We start from the raw sequence: 12,211 nt of genomic DNA, 5'->3' as shown, positions 1-12,211 counted from the left end.
GTTCGTTCCAGTTCCTAGCTGCCCTAACAGTGAAGTAGTACCTCCTGTCCCCAAACAAGCCTTTACTTCCTAGAGAGCTCAAACAGCTGCCTGCAACTGCCCCCAAGTCTGAATTCACCTCCTTCAGGCCACAGTCCTGGCTGACAGCCAGCGAGGTCTGCAGCTCTACTGAGCACTCCTCTATGTATCTCTTTATCATGCACAATTTTTTTTCTTTTTTTAGCTTGCTTGCTTTTTTTTTTTCTTCCTTTCAAGGACCAAATAGGTTTCAAATATAGTTGGGGAGCACCAAAGTAGAGTTCCAATATTTCACTGAGCAGAGCTCAATTGTCAAGTGTGTGTGGCTCTACCACCAAGCAAGTATCCTCCCTCCCAGACCCATCAGTGTGGGGCTTTGGATACTCCCCAAATCCATGGCATGTATCCTATGTGCATACCCTAGGCTTAGAGATCTTGAGGCTCATAAGCCCTAGTCTCTTGATCTTGGCCAAAAGGCCATGCATTGTTTGTACTATCTGTATTAGACCAGAGCCAAAAGACTCATGATTTACCATGTAGTTCATTGAGCTGAGAATGAATCAGCAGCATGTAGTTCATTGAGCCCTGCTGAACCAACAACAGCCCGACAATCCAGCACTGCTCTGTGTGTGTGTGTGTGTACTTCAGATACCATTTTCCATGCCCTTTCCTCCCCCTACTTGTGACTGGAACTGAGTTTTCTTATTAAGTCCTGGGACCCTTCAAAAATATACATGTAGGTAAGGTGCAGGGCTGTCTAGTCTGTCTTCACTCCATTCAGGGTAGGGCCACACTATTGGCATACAGCAGAGTTTACATGATAAACTCTGAGAGGAGGAGTGACAGAGCCTCTCAGCTACATAGAAGTTTGCCAATGTTTGTCAGGCATTTAAAGGCTGGTGAAGAAACCAGAATCATTGGAAATGGGAAAGAATGGCACTGGTCAGCTGTGGGAGTAAAAAAGAAGTCCAAATGTATTTGATGTAGTGGTTCACAATGACTTGAAAAAGTTGGCACTGAGGACTAAGCACAATGGGCACAATGTCTTATTCAGATGGTGTGCACTAACCTAACCTTGTGGTAGGTTCCCACTCACGTTTGCCCAGTGTGGACCATGTGTGTTATAGGCATGCTCAGCATGGCTTTCATTTAATCAGCTTCAGAGGCGGTTTCCATGACTGAGCACCTGCTGCTTCAGCAGCAGTTTAATGGTAACTAATGTATGTAATGGGTGGGGGTTACTGATGTGCAAACATAAGACATGGGACTTTTTTTTCTATGCTGATAGGGGGAGGGGCGGGGGTTGTCTTTTATATTGGAGTAAATATGGTATCTGTGGAGCCAAATGTGGTTTCTCCAGGGGTCTTACTGAACACTTTCACTTAATTAGCTATTTGATGTTTTTAAATGTATTGCTTTTTATTATTAAGAAAGAACTGACAAAGATTAGTATCAAGACACTCCTTGTGCTCTTTGCTGTTAAACTCATTCAAGGATGTGGTCCTGGTCTGAAAAATGTGAAGTCCAAGATTGTTTGTCTGTATGTTTTTCTCTGAAGATGTGAAAAATTAAAAAAAAAAAAAAAAAAAAGCAATAAGCTTTTGATAAGCTGATAAGATAAAGGGTGCCTTGGCTGCCTCTTGGCCTTTTTTAAATGTTGTTAGGTTGGAATTACCAGAGGAGGTAGCCAAATCACTTATTGCTTTAAAAACAAAGCAGTAGTGGTAATACTGTCACCAATTTGGTCCTTTCTTTAGGTATCCAAGCTAAAAGAAGGAGAGGACCATGGGATGAAGAAGCGCAAGAGGAAAGAGGAAGGGACAGAGAAGGAGAAAAAGCCTCGAAAAATGAAAGTTCCTAAGCAGTTGGGGTAAGTCTGGTCTGTGGACAGATTTGTCTGGTGGGTTGTAGGAGAGGGTACCTCACTGCAACAAGAAGCAAATAATGTCCCTTTATCTTTCTTAGTGGGAGTCTTATGTTGGATTTTATTCAGCAAAACAGTTGAAATGTATACATCAGAACAGTACAGAAATGAGAGAGGCCCAAGACCAGTCTATTGCACCAAAATACAGATACTGCAGTGTCAGGGCAGTAATGTTTTTTAGAAGGGTGTAATCTTATAATGGGCACACTTTTCCCACAAAATCAGCTCCCCCAAGTTGGGGTGCAGGTTTTAAGCAGGGATGTTGTTTTCGTTGTTGGAAAAGAAGCAAGCCTGGAGACAGTGCCAGTAATGCCAACTCTTACAGAAATTGAAACTCTTGATAAGTTTAAATCTGATTCATGATCTTGTGATAAAACTCTCATTCTCGGGATTTTTTTCTTCTGGCCCCAACCGAGCTGGAACTAGCCACAGTCCCAGGGAGACTAGGCAGGAGGGGAGGTTCAGGGAGACCCACCAAGTCGGCACTGAGCCAGGGGCCACAAAAGGCAGTGGAGCTGCTCAGGGCATGTGCGTGAGGAGCCAGGGGGAAAGAGGGCTAGAATGGAGTATCTTGTGACTTGCATACCAAATAGCTTGATTTTGTTTGTTTGTTTGTTTGTTTTTGTTTGTTTTGGGGGGGGGTTCAGAGTTTCTCTTGGTTTTTTTATCTATTTTTTTTATATGGTGGGGTTCGCAATACTGCTGTGCATGCAGCGAAGCTGCTGAGATGGCTGCCACATGTCTGTTCAGCGGACTGAAGGGGTGGAGTCTTGTGTTAACTCTTACAGCCATAGCCACTGGCTAAGCACTGTAGCTTGTGCCCAGAATGGCAAGTGAGCTGTTGGTTGCATCGTGATGAGGCTTGTGAAGTAGAAACAACGCTTTATACATACATGATAGTGACAGACATTTAGGATAATGAGAAAAATGTTAGGTTGGGCCACTGGATTGTGTGGCGGGGGTTGACAACATACCCTGTGGGCTAGATTCAGCCTACAAGGGGATTGGATCCAGCCTGTGAAGATCTGATGCAGTCTACATTTCACTAAGGGTGCTCTGATTCCTTGCCCACTTGTTCTGGTTCGTGTTCTGCTAATGGTGTGCTAATATCACTGTAGCCTCTGCTCACTGGGTCGCTGATCCTGGAGCAGGAGAAGAGGAATGGTGACTTGCAGCGCCAGCCAGGTCACAATCTGTGCCCCACATTGGCGAAAGGTTACTGACCTCTGGTCTATGACTTGTATGGAGGGAGTAAAATCTTTAAATTGATTTCTATAAAATGATCTGACAAATGTTCTATTCCTGAGTATCTAGAAATTGGTTCTGAAAATCTGTTGTTGCTGGTAATGTGTGTCAAGAAGCCTTTTTTTGAGATTTCAAGGGGGAAACTTATAAAACACTCCTTTTTGATGCATTTAACCCAGGGCTGTCTAGCTAGCAGTCCGCAAAGCATTAGCATGCAACCCTCAGGCTCCTGCTCAGCCTCTGCTTCCATCTCTGCCCTGCCTCCCTCAACTTTCCAACTTCCCTCCATTGCTCCTGGCACCGTGGCCAGGATGGAACTATGTGTCCTAGCAGTGGGCACAGCAGAGATGGGAGACTGCGTACACTGTAGGTGGGTGGTGGGGGGTGCTGCACACTCAGCAGGAGAGGTGAGACACCTGTGTGGAGATGGATGAGGAGTGTAGTCTGCATGGCTGGGAGGAGGGAGCTAGGTTGCTTGTGCTGTGTATGCAGCTGAGGGGGTGCTAGTCTCTGCCCTCTTCTATCTGTGCGTGCAGCAGCTCCCAGCTGTGCCCACTGTGCAAGGAGAGCGGGGCTGTCTGTCTGCTGGGGGGCTGGGGAGAGGGAGGGAGAAATGGGAGTGGGGTACTGCCTGCACTGCGTGGGCAGATGAGAATGGTGAAGCAGGGCTGCCTGCCCTATGCAACCAGTATGGGGGGAGAAGCCGTGGGGAGGGGAAGGACACTTGGTCTGTGGCCCATGTGGTAAGTGGCCCCAGCTGCCCAGAAGTTGGTAGGGCTGTGCAAAACAGCTGTGCTTCAATTCTGTTTCAGACTTGCCCATTTTGGAGGACAGTGATTCATTTAGGATCACTGTCCCTTTTCATTTTGGCTGAATCTGTTTTGAATGGGCTGCTAGCTTCACACAGCCCTACCCAGCCAGGTGGGGCTGCAGGGCCCCAGTGGGGAGCAGGATGGGGCCACGTGTGGCTTGTCCAGGGGAGGGGAAGGGCTGCTGCCATCCATGCAGGTGAGGAGACCCCTGCATGGATCGCCTGTCATGCTGGTTCGCAGGGCAGGGAAGCAGCGCAGAGTGAGGAGCAAGTCTGCTGGTCCCTGCTGCATGACCTGGTTCTGCAGGGAGCAGAGATCCTTGCCACCACTACCCACCTCATGCAGCCCCAGGTTTCTGCTCCCTGTGGAGCCAGGTTGTATGGTAGGGACTAGCACAGCCCTGCTGTGCAACCTGGGTCCACAGGGAACAGGGATCTACGCTGGGGGTCTCCTCACTGCTGCTGCCTGCCCCATGCGCAGCCTCACATTGCCAGGGGAGCAAGGCAGACAGCAGCAGTGAGGAGACCCTGGTGCAGATCTCTGTTCCCTGCGGAGCCAGGTTGTGCAGCAGAGCAGCAGCATACTGCTGTTTCCCTGCAAGCTCGGCTCTGAAACTCTCTGAAATTTTCTGAAACATTTCGGAGATGTTACTGAACCTTCCGTTTTCAAGTTTGGATTCAGTGTTTTGGGCACTGAAACTGCCTGAAACAAAACAGCTGCCAGAATTTCGCACAGCCCCAGAAGTTGGACAGCCCTGCATTGGCCAAAAATGCTAATCCTGCACTTCAAAATGCTCAATAGTAAAGTTCTCTTGCACCATATTTATGAACACCAAGTTGCAAAAAAAGTGGTTATCATTGAGAAGAAATTTAATGTAGAAGTGTGACTCATTGTAACTACGACAACTCTACTGGCTCTTTGTTATTCATTAGGTTAAATGTTACTGTGATAGTATATGCACTACCACTAAAATATAGTGGTATTGAACAGCACAGGAAGAAATTTGAGGTTGGTGCAGGCCTCTGTAACATTTGATAAGAAAGTTTTAAGGTGCATGTGTCACTGAACAATAGTAAACTTAAGCATACTTGGAGAAAGTAACTTTGGCCTGGCAAGTTCCATGAATCCTAACAAAAGCCTCTTTTCTCTCCAGAGTAATAGCCTTGAATTCACACAAGTCTGAGAAGAAGAAGAAGAAGTTGTACAAGGACTCGCTTTCTCTTGCTGCCATGCTCCGGAAGTTCCAGAAGGAGAAGGAAGCCTTGAGGCAGAAAGAATCCAATCCAAAAACTCCAGTGACTGTTGCAACCTCCACCTCCATCTCCGCGCCTAATAAACCTCCTTCCTGCTCTGCCAGCACTGGAAATGATGTCTCTGACTTGAACCTCAGGGTCCCTGATCCTGTCCTCTCCATTTTTGGTAGCACAAGTGAGCGTGAGCTCTTGCAGGAAGCTGAAAGTGCTCTGGAGATGTTGGGAGATATTGACTTTGACAAGCTGCTTGATGGCGCCTCTGATGGCAGCCCAGTGTCTGAGCTGTCAGGAGAAAATGGAAATGCCACTCAGCCAACCCAAACCTCTCAGGTCATGACACCCAAGCAGGTGCCTGCCCTCCCAGAAGGTCTGCCTGTACTACTTGAAAAACGCATTGGAGACCTTCGAATAGTAAGTATAAATTCACTGGTAAAGGATGCTCAGAGTTGTCAAGAGCCAAGAGAAATAGCTGCAGTCTGACTTATATTTCAAGTTTATGAAGTGCCTGGTAGGAACACTAAAGAAGGAATTGTTCAGATTAACTCTGGTGGTTGTAACTAGACAAATCAGATAATATTAAGCAAAGGGAAGTGTAGGTTGTAAAGTAGATCTTTCTGAGTTGCAAAATGGTTTAGTTTATTTTCAGTTTAAAATCACTGGTGGAATGTTTCCCAGCAGAGGCAGATAGCTTAGCCACTTGAGCTAAACTAGGCTAAGCAAAGAGGTGAACATTTTGTAGAGAAAAATCTAACTCTGGATAGAGTAGATGACTTCATACCATCTACATCTGTTTTTTCATTCTTCGCTAGTGTGCTTGACTTTTTTTCTAATCAGGTCTATTGTAAGTTTGTCCTTCTTGGTAACTAAGTGAAATCTTGTTGAGGGAAGTAGAAAACCTTTTGATATTTTTAAAAGTTTTTTTTTTTCTTTTTGCGGTCAGGGAGGCAAACTGAAAAAATATGTTACTAAAAATATGCAACTGAAAAGTGCACATGTATTTTCAGTTACATATTTTATATATGTTCAGTAATAAATTTATATATTATATATTGTGTCCCACTGTCTGCCCCTCCATATTACTTGTTTCATTTATGCAGGTTAGCCTGGAAGTTGAAAAATAAGCTGGTCATTTCTCAAGACTTTCATGTCCAAGTTCTCCTATTACTGGAGGAGCTTTTGCAGTGTTTGAAATGCAAATGCTACAGGGGAAGGATTATTTAGATATGTCTGCATATGAATTAAAACAATGGAAATATAAACATGATTTTTCTTAAGGTTTGAAAACGGTGCCCTTTAACCCCAGTTTTTTGGACCATAGATTTCTGCAAGGGTGGCATTTTTAACGTATTCCTTTCAGCTAATCTTATCTTTCTTCACTAGGATTTGGAAGATTCTTTTATAAATCCCTTGCATTTTATTCTGTATACAAGTTTATTTAAATAATCTTACTTGGACCTGTATAACTAACTGTAATCCTTTAAAATGAGTGGTGGCGGCCATAATAATTGTAAAGGTTAACTAAAGAAAATGTTGTCTACTGTAGTAACTTTTTTACCAACTTTTTTTTTACCAACTTTGCAGGTTCTACAATATTGCTTAGTGAGAGTCTTCATTCACATATAGCATATCTAGAAACAGACTTGTTCCAGAGCCAGGAAATGACAGTGTTCCTACCCAAATCAACCATCCACTTAGCCATTTCTCATGGTCTACAGTTGGTCTGGGAAACTCATTCCTTTAAATTTTCAGTCAGCATTTTATTATTAATGTTTCTGAATAGCATGGTGACTTATCTACTCCAAGCTTAAAATTTGTGATGGAAAGCTACGTTGCGGTGGTGGTGGTGGTGTTGACAACAACATAATTTTAGGTGCTTTCTTGGCCTACAGTGAAATTGTGGTTACCTTGTTTAAACATTAGTTGGCGAGGAAAACATTTTGGAAGTGAACATTAGCAAAATGGCTCCCATAGACTTAATTCAAAGATTTTTTTTTCCAGTGTTGGCAATTTTCAAGTTTCTTTTTTAGAGTTATTCCTTGCATGTAAGAGAACACATACTTTGTTTAAAAATACAAGTTGGCTTATTAAATGATCTATTTGAAAGGCAGTTGATTATTTAAATATGGTTTAAAACTCTATCATAATCTAGCAGTCTAACTGGGAAACTACAATATGGCTTTTTTCTATTGTAATAATAGTTAGCTTTTTCTAAGGGTTATGTGGTATTTAGACTACAAGTGAGCAGCTCAATATTGGCCTAGATAAATACACATGGTAGAATGATTCTGAACCTGGAGATGCTTCACACTTCAATGGAAGATGCATGTCATTTTGTTTAGGCCTAATCCAGTGAAATCATACTTTGACCCCTTTGTCTTGGGAATGTATGCCTCTTTCTGTGGAACACATGTCCCAAGGATGTTAGTCATTTTTAGTTGTTCTAATCAACTTGACTCATGCACCATCTGAATCTTCTTTTTTTTTTTTTTTTCCTCGCTTCTTTTTAAAACTCAACTAAAAAAATACAAGACAACTTAATACAAAATAACTGAAAAATAATTGTTGGAATTAGGATGGAAAACACTGTAGCAGTATTGCCCGCCTAAGGAATGATAATTCAGTGTACAATCCACTTCAAATAATTAACTTTTTAAAGGTACACTGAGATTAGAAGGTTTAAAACTAAACCTCCAGTCCTTTAATAACTTCTCTTAAAAATCACTGTTAAAAGTTCATAGAATTTCTTAGTAGTCTTTTTGCAGAGCAAATGTTTCAGTGCTGTTAACACATCTTAGACTTTCAGCACTTACATTAATGTGCTACTAAAAAATTGTCTAGTAGATTGGAAGGACAAAATATGTAAAATAAGATCTGATTTCTTACTGAGTATTAAATTACTTTGCCATACAAAACTTTGACAGATAGTCAAAGATTCTTTTTGAATTTTTTCTTTTTATTTCTAAAGAGTAAAACAGGTATTTTGTTGAATTAAAGAATATGGTCAGCTCCAGACTCATCTGTGAGTAGCTTTTTTAAAATCTATATGGTCTCAGTAGTGGGTTACTTTCAACACATTGGAGAATTTTTTTCCATATTTTTAAATTTCATATTACTCTTGTGTATATAGTCAGGTTCACCAAATGGCAACTGTCATTTACTTCTCTTATATGGTAGAATGACACATGGCTCTTACCCTGTAGTTTACAGGCTCACTGTTTCTCTCCTTTGGATGTTCTCTAATCCCAGCACCTGAACATAAATAGAAAAGGAAGTGTCTTCTCACCTGTGGACTCTCCTACAAATGTGAGGAAGTTAGAGGAAGACCTTATCGATAGCTTGGTGTCTCCTGTTTCCTGAGCTGCTGTCATGCTGTGAAGACAGCAAGAGGCCAGTCTATTTGGCAATAGCAGAAGCTGGAGAGCCCTCCACAGGGACTTTCTAAGGAAGGACATTAAAACGACTGTAGTATAAAGGAGAATCATAGAATAATTAGGGTTGGAAGGGACCTCAGAAGTTCATATAGTGTAACCCCCTGCTCAAAGCAGAACCATCCCCAATTGGATTATTTCAGCTAGGGCTTTGTGGAGCTGGGCCTTAAAAACCTCCAATGATGGAGATTCTACCACCTCTCCAGGTAACCTGTTCCAGTGCTTCACCACCCTTCTAGTGAGAGTTTTTCCTAATATCCAACCTAAACCTCCCTTGCTGCAATTTGAGACCATTGCTGCTTGTTCTGAGTAGGAACAGATCTGCCTCTTTCCCAGCAAGAGTGACTGTGCAAAGACTCAGGAACAGCAGGAGGGAATACAGATGGATCCATATTACAGGACTAAATGCAGAGAGAATATGGGACGACACCAGAAAAGAGGGAGTGGGTACCTCTTTTGTATTCATGGTACCTTTTTATAGGAAGCTTGACAGAAGGAACTGGGGTAGATCTGCCCAAAAAGACTAAGGGATTTACAGCTGGGCAAAGCCACTCAAGAAGAAAAGTCTTGCGTGGCTTGAATAGGAATGTCTACCTTGCTGCCCCCTATTATTTTGATATTCTAAGTATAGTGCTTTTCCTTTGGAGTAAGGAGAAAATCGTTGTCCCAGAGGTAGCATCATTATTTTGCTATGGGCTCTCTTGATAAGGTATAATTTTAGTGACAGGGTCTCTTGGCCTGTCTAGCAAGACTGGAATATTATTCCCAGTAATCTGGTCACATTCCAAACCAAATGATTGTTATGCCTACCTGAACTTTTTCTACATATTTTTTTTTTTTTTAGTTAGCTGTACCAATATTTTTCACTTGGTGTTCAAAATTTTCATGTGGCTTGCTGTATTTCATTGTAACGGTGTTTGCATTTCTGGAGAGTGAGGTTTATGTTTATAGTTTGTGAAGTGCTGAAATCTGTAAATATCTTTGGGATGAAATGTGCTATAAACTTCTGGGTACTTTTACTGCTGTCTTTCCAGGCTGCCAAGTTGTTTGATGAAGAAGGCAGGAAGAAATTTTTCACACAGGACATGAACAATATTCTGCTGGAGTAAGTGCTCCCCTCTCCAGATTTGTGTGTTTTAGAGAAGAGGCATGTATTTCGATGTCTGGAACAAAGATCTTAAACAAAGAAAAGAGACTTGGCGGGAAAACCTAGTTAATCTAAATTGATTAGTGACTAGCTGATGATCCTTTTGTCTCTGGTAGCCATCATTATATCTATAGTTCATCTAGTGTGAAATGTTTTGCAGCGCATTGTGTTCTTGAGTTCATTGGCAGAGTTCTGCTGGGTTTTTTTTCCCATCCTTTCCCAACTCTCCCACATTTTCATAAGCTAAAACTGTTTCAGATATTATTAAAGAAAAATTGCCCACTATAATTCTGTAGTCTGCGCATCCCAATGTCTGGTGTAGAAAGTGTTGTTGTTTTTTTCTTGTTTTGTTTTTCTTGTCGCATAGAATCACGGTTCAGCTTAACATTTTGGAAATGTTATCAAAACTGTTTTTTAAAAAAAAATGTAACGGCCAAAACAGAGCTATGCCCAGCATAATTGGGGAAGTAATTGAAATTTGAATGATGTACAGAATCATGATGCACATGGCCATGTGCATGTACATCAGAATTTTTATTGAATTGGGCTTTTGTTATCCATTAAAAGAGATTTATCTCAGCAAGGATTAGTCTAAGGCAGGGGTGTCAAACACTTCTGGCCCTATGAGCCAGATAAGTCTGTGTTGGTTTGAGGGCTGGATTGGGACCAACCCCTGTGCAGCACCCACAATGCCAAGTCCAGCCTGCATGTCCTGTGCAGCATGCTCAGAGTCTTGGGTTTGCTGTGCATGTGTGGCTGGCATGGTGGGGGATGTACTGCCCATGTTGCACAGGTTGGACCTGGCACTGCAGACAGGACTGGGGATGGGTCTGGGGTCCTGCATGGAGCCTGGACTCGAGACTCCTCTTGCCATGTGCAGTGTCAGGGCCTGCCCACATGTTGCAGGCAGCTCGTGCCCTGTGGCGGCCTTGCTTGCTGCATGACCTGCAAGCCCATGGGCCTGTGTGTACTGTGCATGGGGCCAGGCAGGCTCTTTGCGCTGGTTTTGGCATGACCCAATCTGTACTGGCCCCAGGACCAGTGGGCAGGGCACACAGATGCAGTACATAAGGCTGAGGCTCTAACATGCGGTTGGTCCAGCAACCCACAGACTGGAACATATGGTTTCAAATCCAGCCCAATGGCTGTGTTTGACACCCTGGTCTAGGTATTAAAAAAAACACCCCAGGTTAATTTATCCACACACAACTAGAATATGTAATGCATACAGACTTCTTCAGCCTTCTGTGCAGTCTTCATCTTCATCCTGGAGTACCTTTATAGTTTGCTGTCTGTTTTTCTTGTTGTCAGTATTGAGCTACAGTTACAGGAGATAAATCCTGCCATCCGCAATGGAGTGTACTCCCACCTTGAGGCTTTTGTGCCATGCAATAAGGACACACTGATAAAGCGTCTGAAGAAGTTGCACCTCAATGTCCAGGTAAAAAGAGGGAGTGGCTCCAGCAGGAATGTATGTAGGTAGTTATGAGGGCTCAATGTGGGAGAAAAGAGCAGCAGTGGGTTTCCAATACAGAAGGACCTTTTGGATCTGTTCTGGGGCTGTTTTTAAGAAGTTACCTTTTGAACGTAAGATTACAGGCATCCTGAGAGCAGAGGTAGTTCAATGTCAAACATTTATGGAGATGCATATAAAATGGCTTCATTTATGCTGAATGCAGACTAAGTGTGAAGGTGGCTGCAGCTGTAACTACTTCCTAGCTTTGCTTTACTGGTAGATCAGATGGTTAACACGTTGCACAGCAAATGAATCAAAAATAGTCCAATGAAGAAAGTAGTAGTCACATAAGCCTTTATAACAAATTCAGGGTTATGCTGCCCATATGCTTAGGTCTGTTTGATGTTTCTTTATGCTCCATTTCTATAGCTGCTTTGTTTTGAAATATGAATATATGTATTTTTATTTGTTGATTAGTAAAGACAGCATATTGTATTTATATGACTGGATGATAGAGTAGACCTGGTAGGCTCTAAATCTGGGTATGGATGAGTTTAGGGCCAGGCCTTTTCAAGGTCTGAAAGTTCCATAAAACAAAAGTTCCTTCTGGAAAAGAAAAGAATTTCCATGTGTTCCTGCACCCTTTTGCTGAATATTGAACCATTGTTGTAGCTTTCTTGGCAAACAGTTGCCACAGGCAAAGGTAAGAAAAAGAAGATGCAAATAGAGAACTTGAAATGGTGTAGATGGTAAATGCACAGTGTAATATTGCATTTGGAGTCTTCGTTTTTTTTTTTCATTTGGAGTCCTGACTTGCAGGACTTGGTCATGCTCAGTATCCAGATGTATAAAAACTAATCTGAGGGACACGTGCTTGTCAACCTTACTGTTCTTTCAGATATTTTTCATCTTTTTTCAGTAAAAAAAA

General features: G+C 42.5%; 1 protein-coding gene across 1 annotated transcript in view; it reads left to right on the top strand.

Moving 5' to 3' along the window:
- Positions 1 to 12,211, top strand: part of UBN2 (ubinuclein 2) — a gene marked incomplete at its 5' end in the record, with an annotated part of 101,886 nt that overhangs the window by 34,048 nt on the left and 55,627 nt on the right. The window contains 4 exons of the mRNA XM_019515797.1: positions 1,776 to 1,888; positions 5,153 to 5,663; positions 9,715 to 9,785; positions 11,139 to 11,268. Coding sequence (XP_019371342.1) covers positions 1,776 to 1,888; positions 5,153 to 5,663; positions 9,715 to 9,785; positions 11,139 to 11,268 — 825 coding nt within the window. The remainder of the gene's footprint in view (positions 1 to 1,775; positions 1,889 to 5,152; positions 5,664 to 9,714; positions 9,786 to 11,138; positions 11,269 to 12,211) is intronic.

Source organism: Gavialis gangeticus, unplaced genomic scaffold, assembly GCF_001723915.1.
Source record: "Gavialis gangeticus isolate Ggan-Ray unplaced genomic scaffold, GavGan_comp1, whole genome shotgun sequence".
NCBI lineage: Eukaryota > Metazoa > Chordata > Crocodylia > Gavialidae > Gavialis > Gavialis gangeticus.
This window is presented reverse-complemented; position numbering and strand designations above follow the sequence as displayed.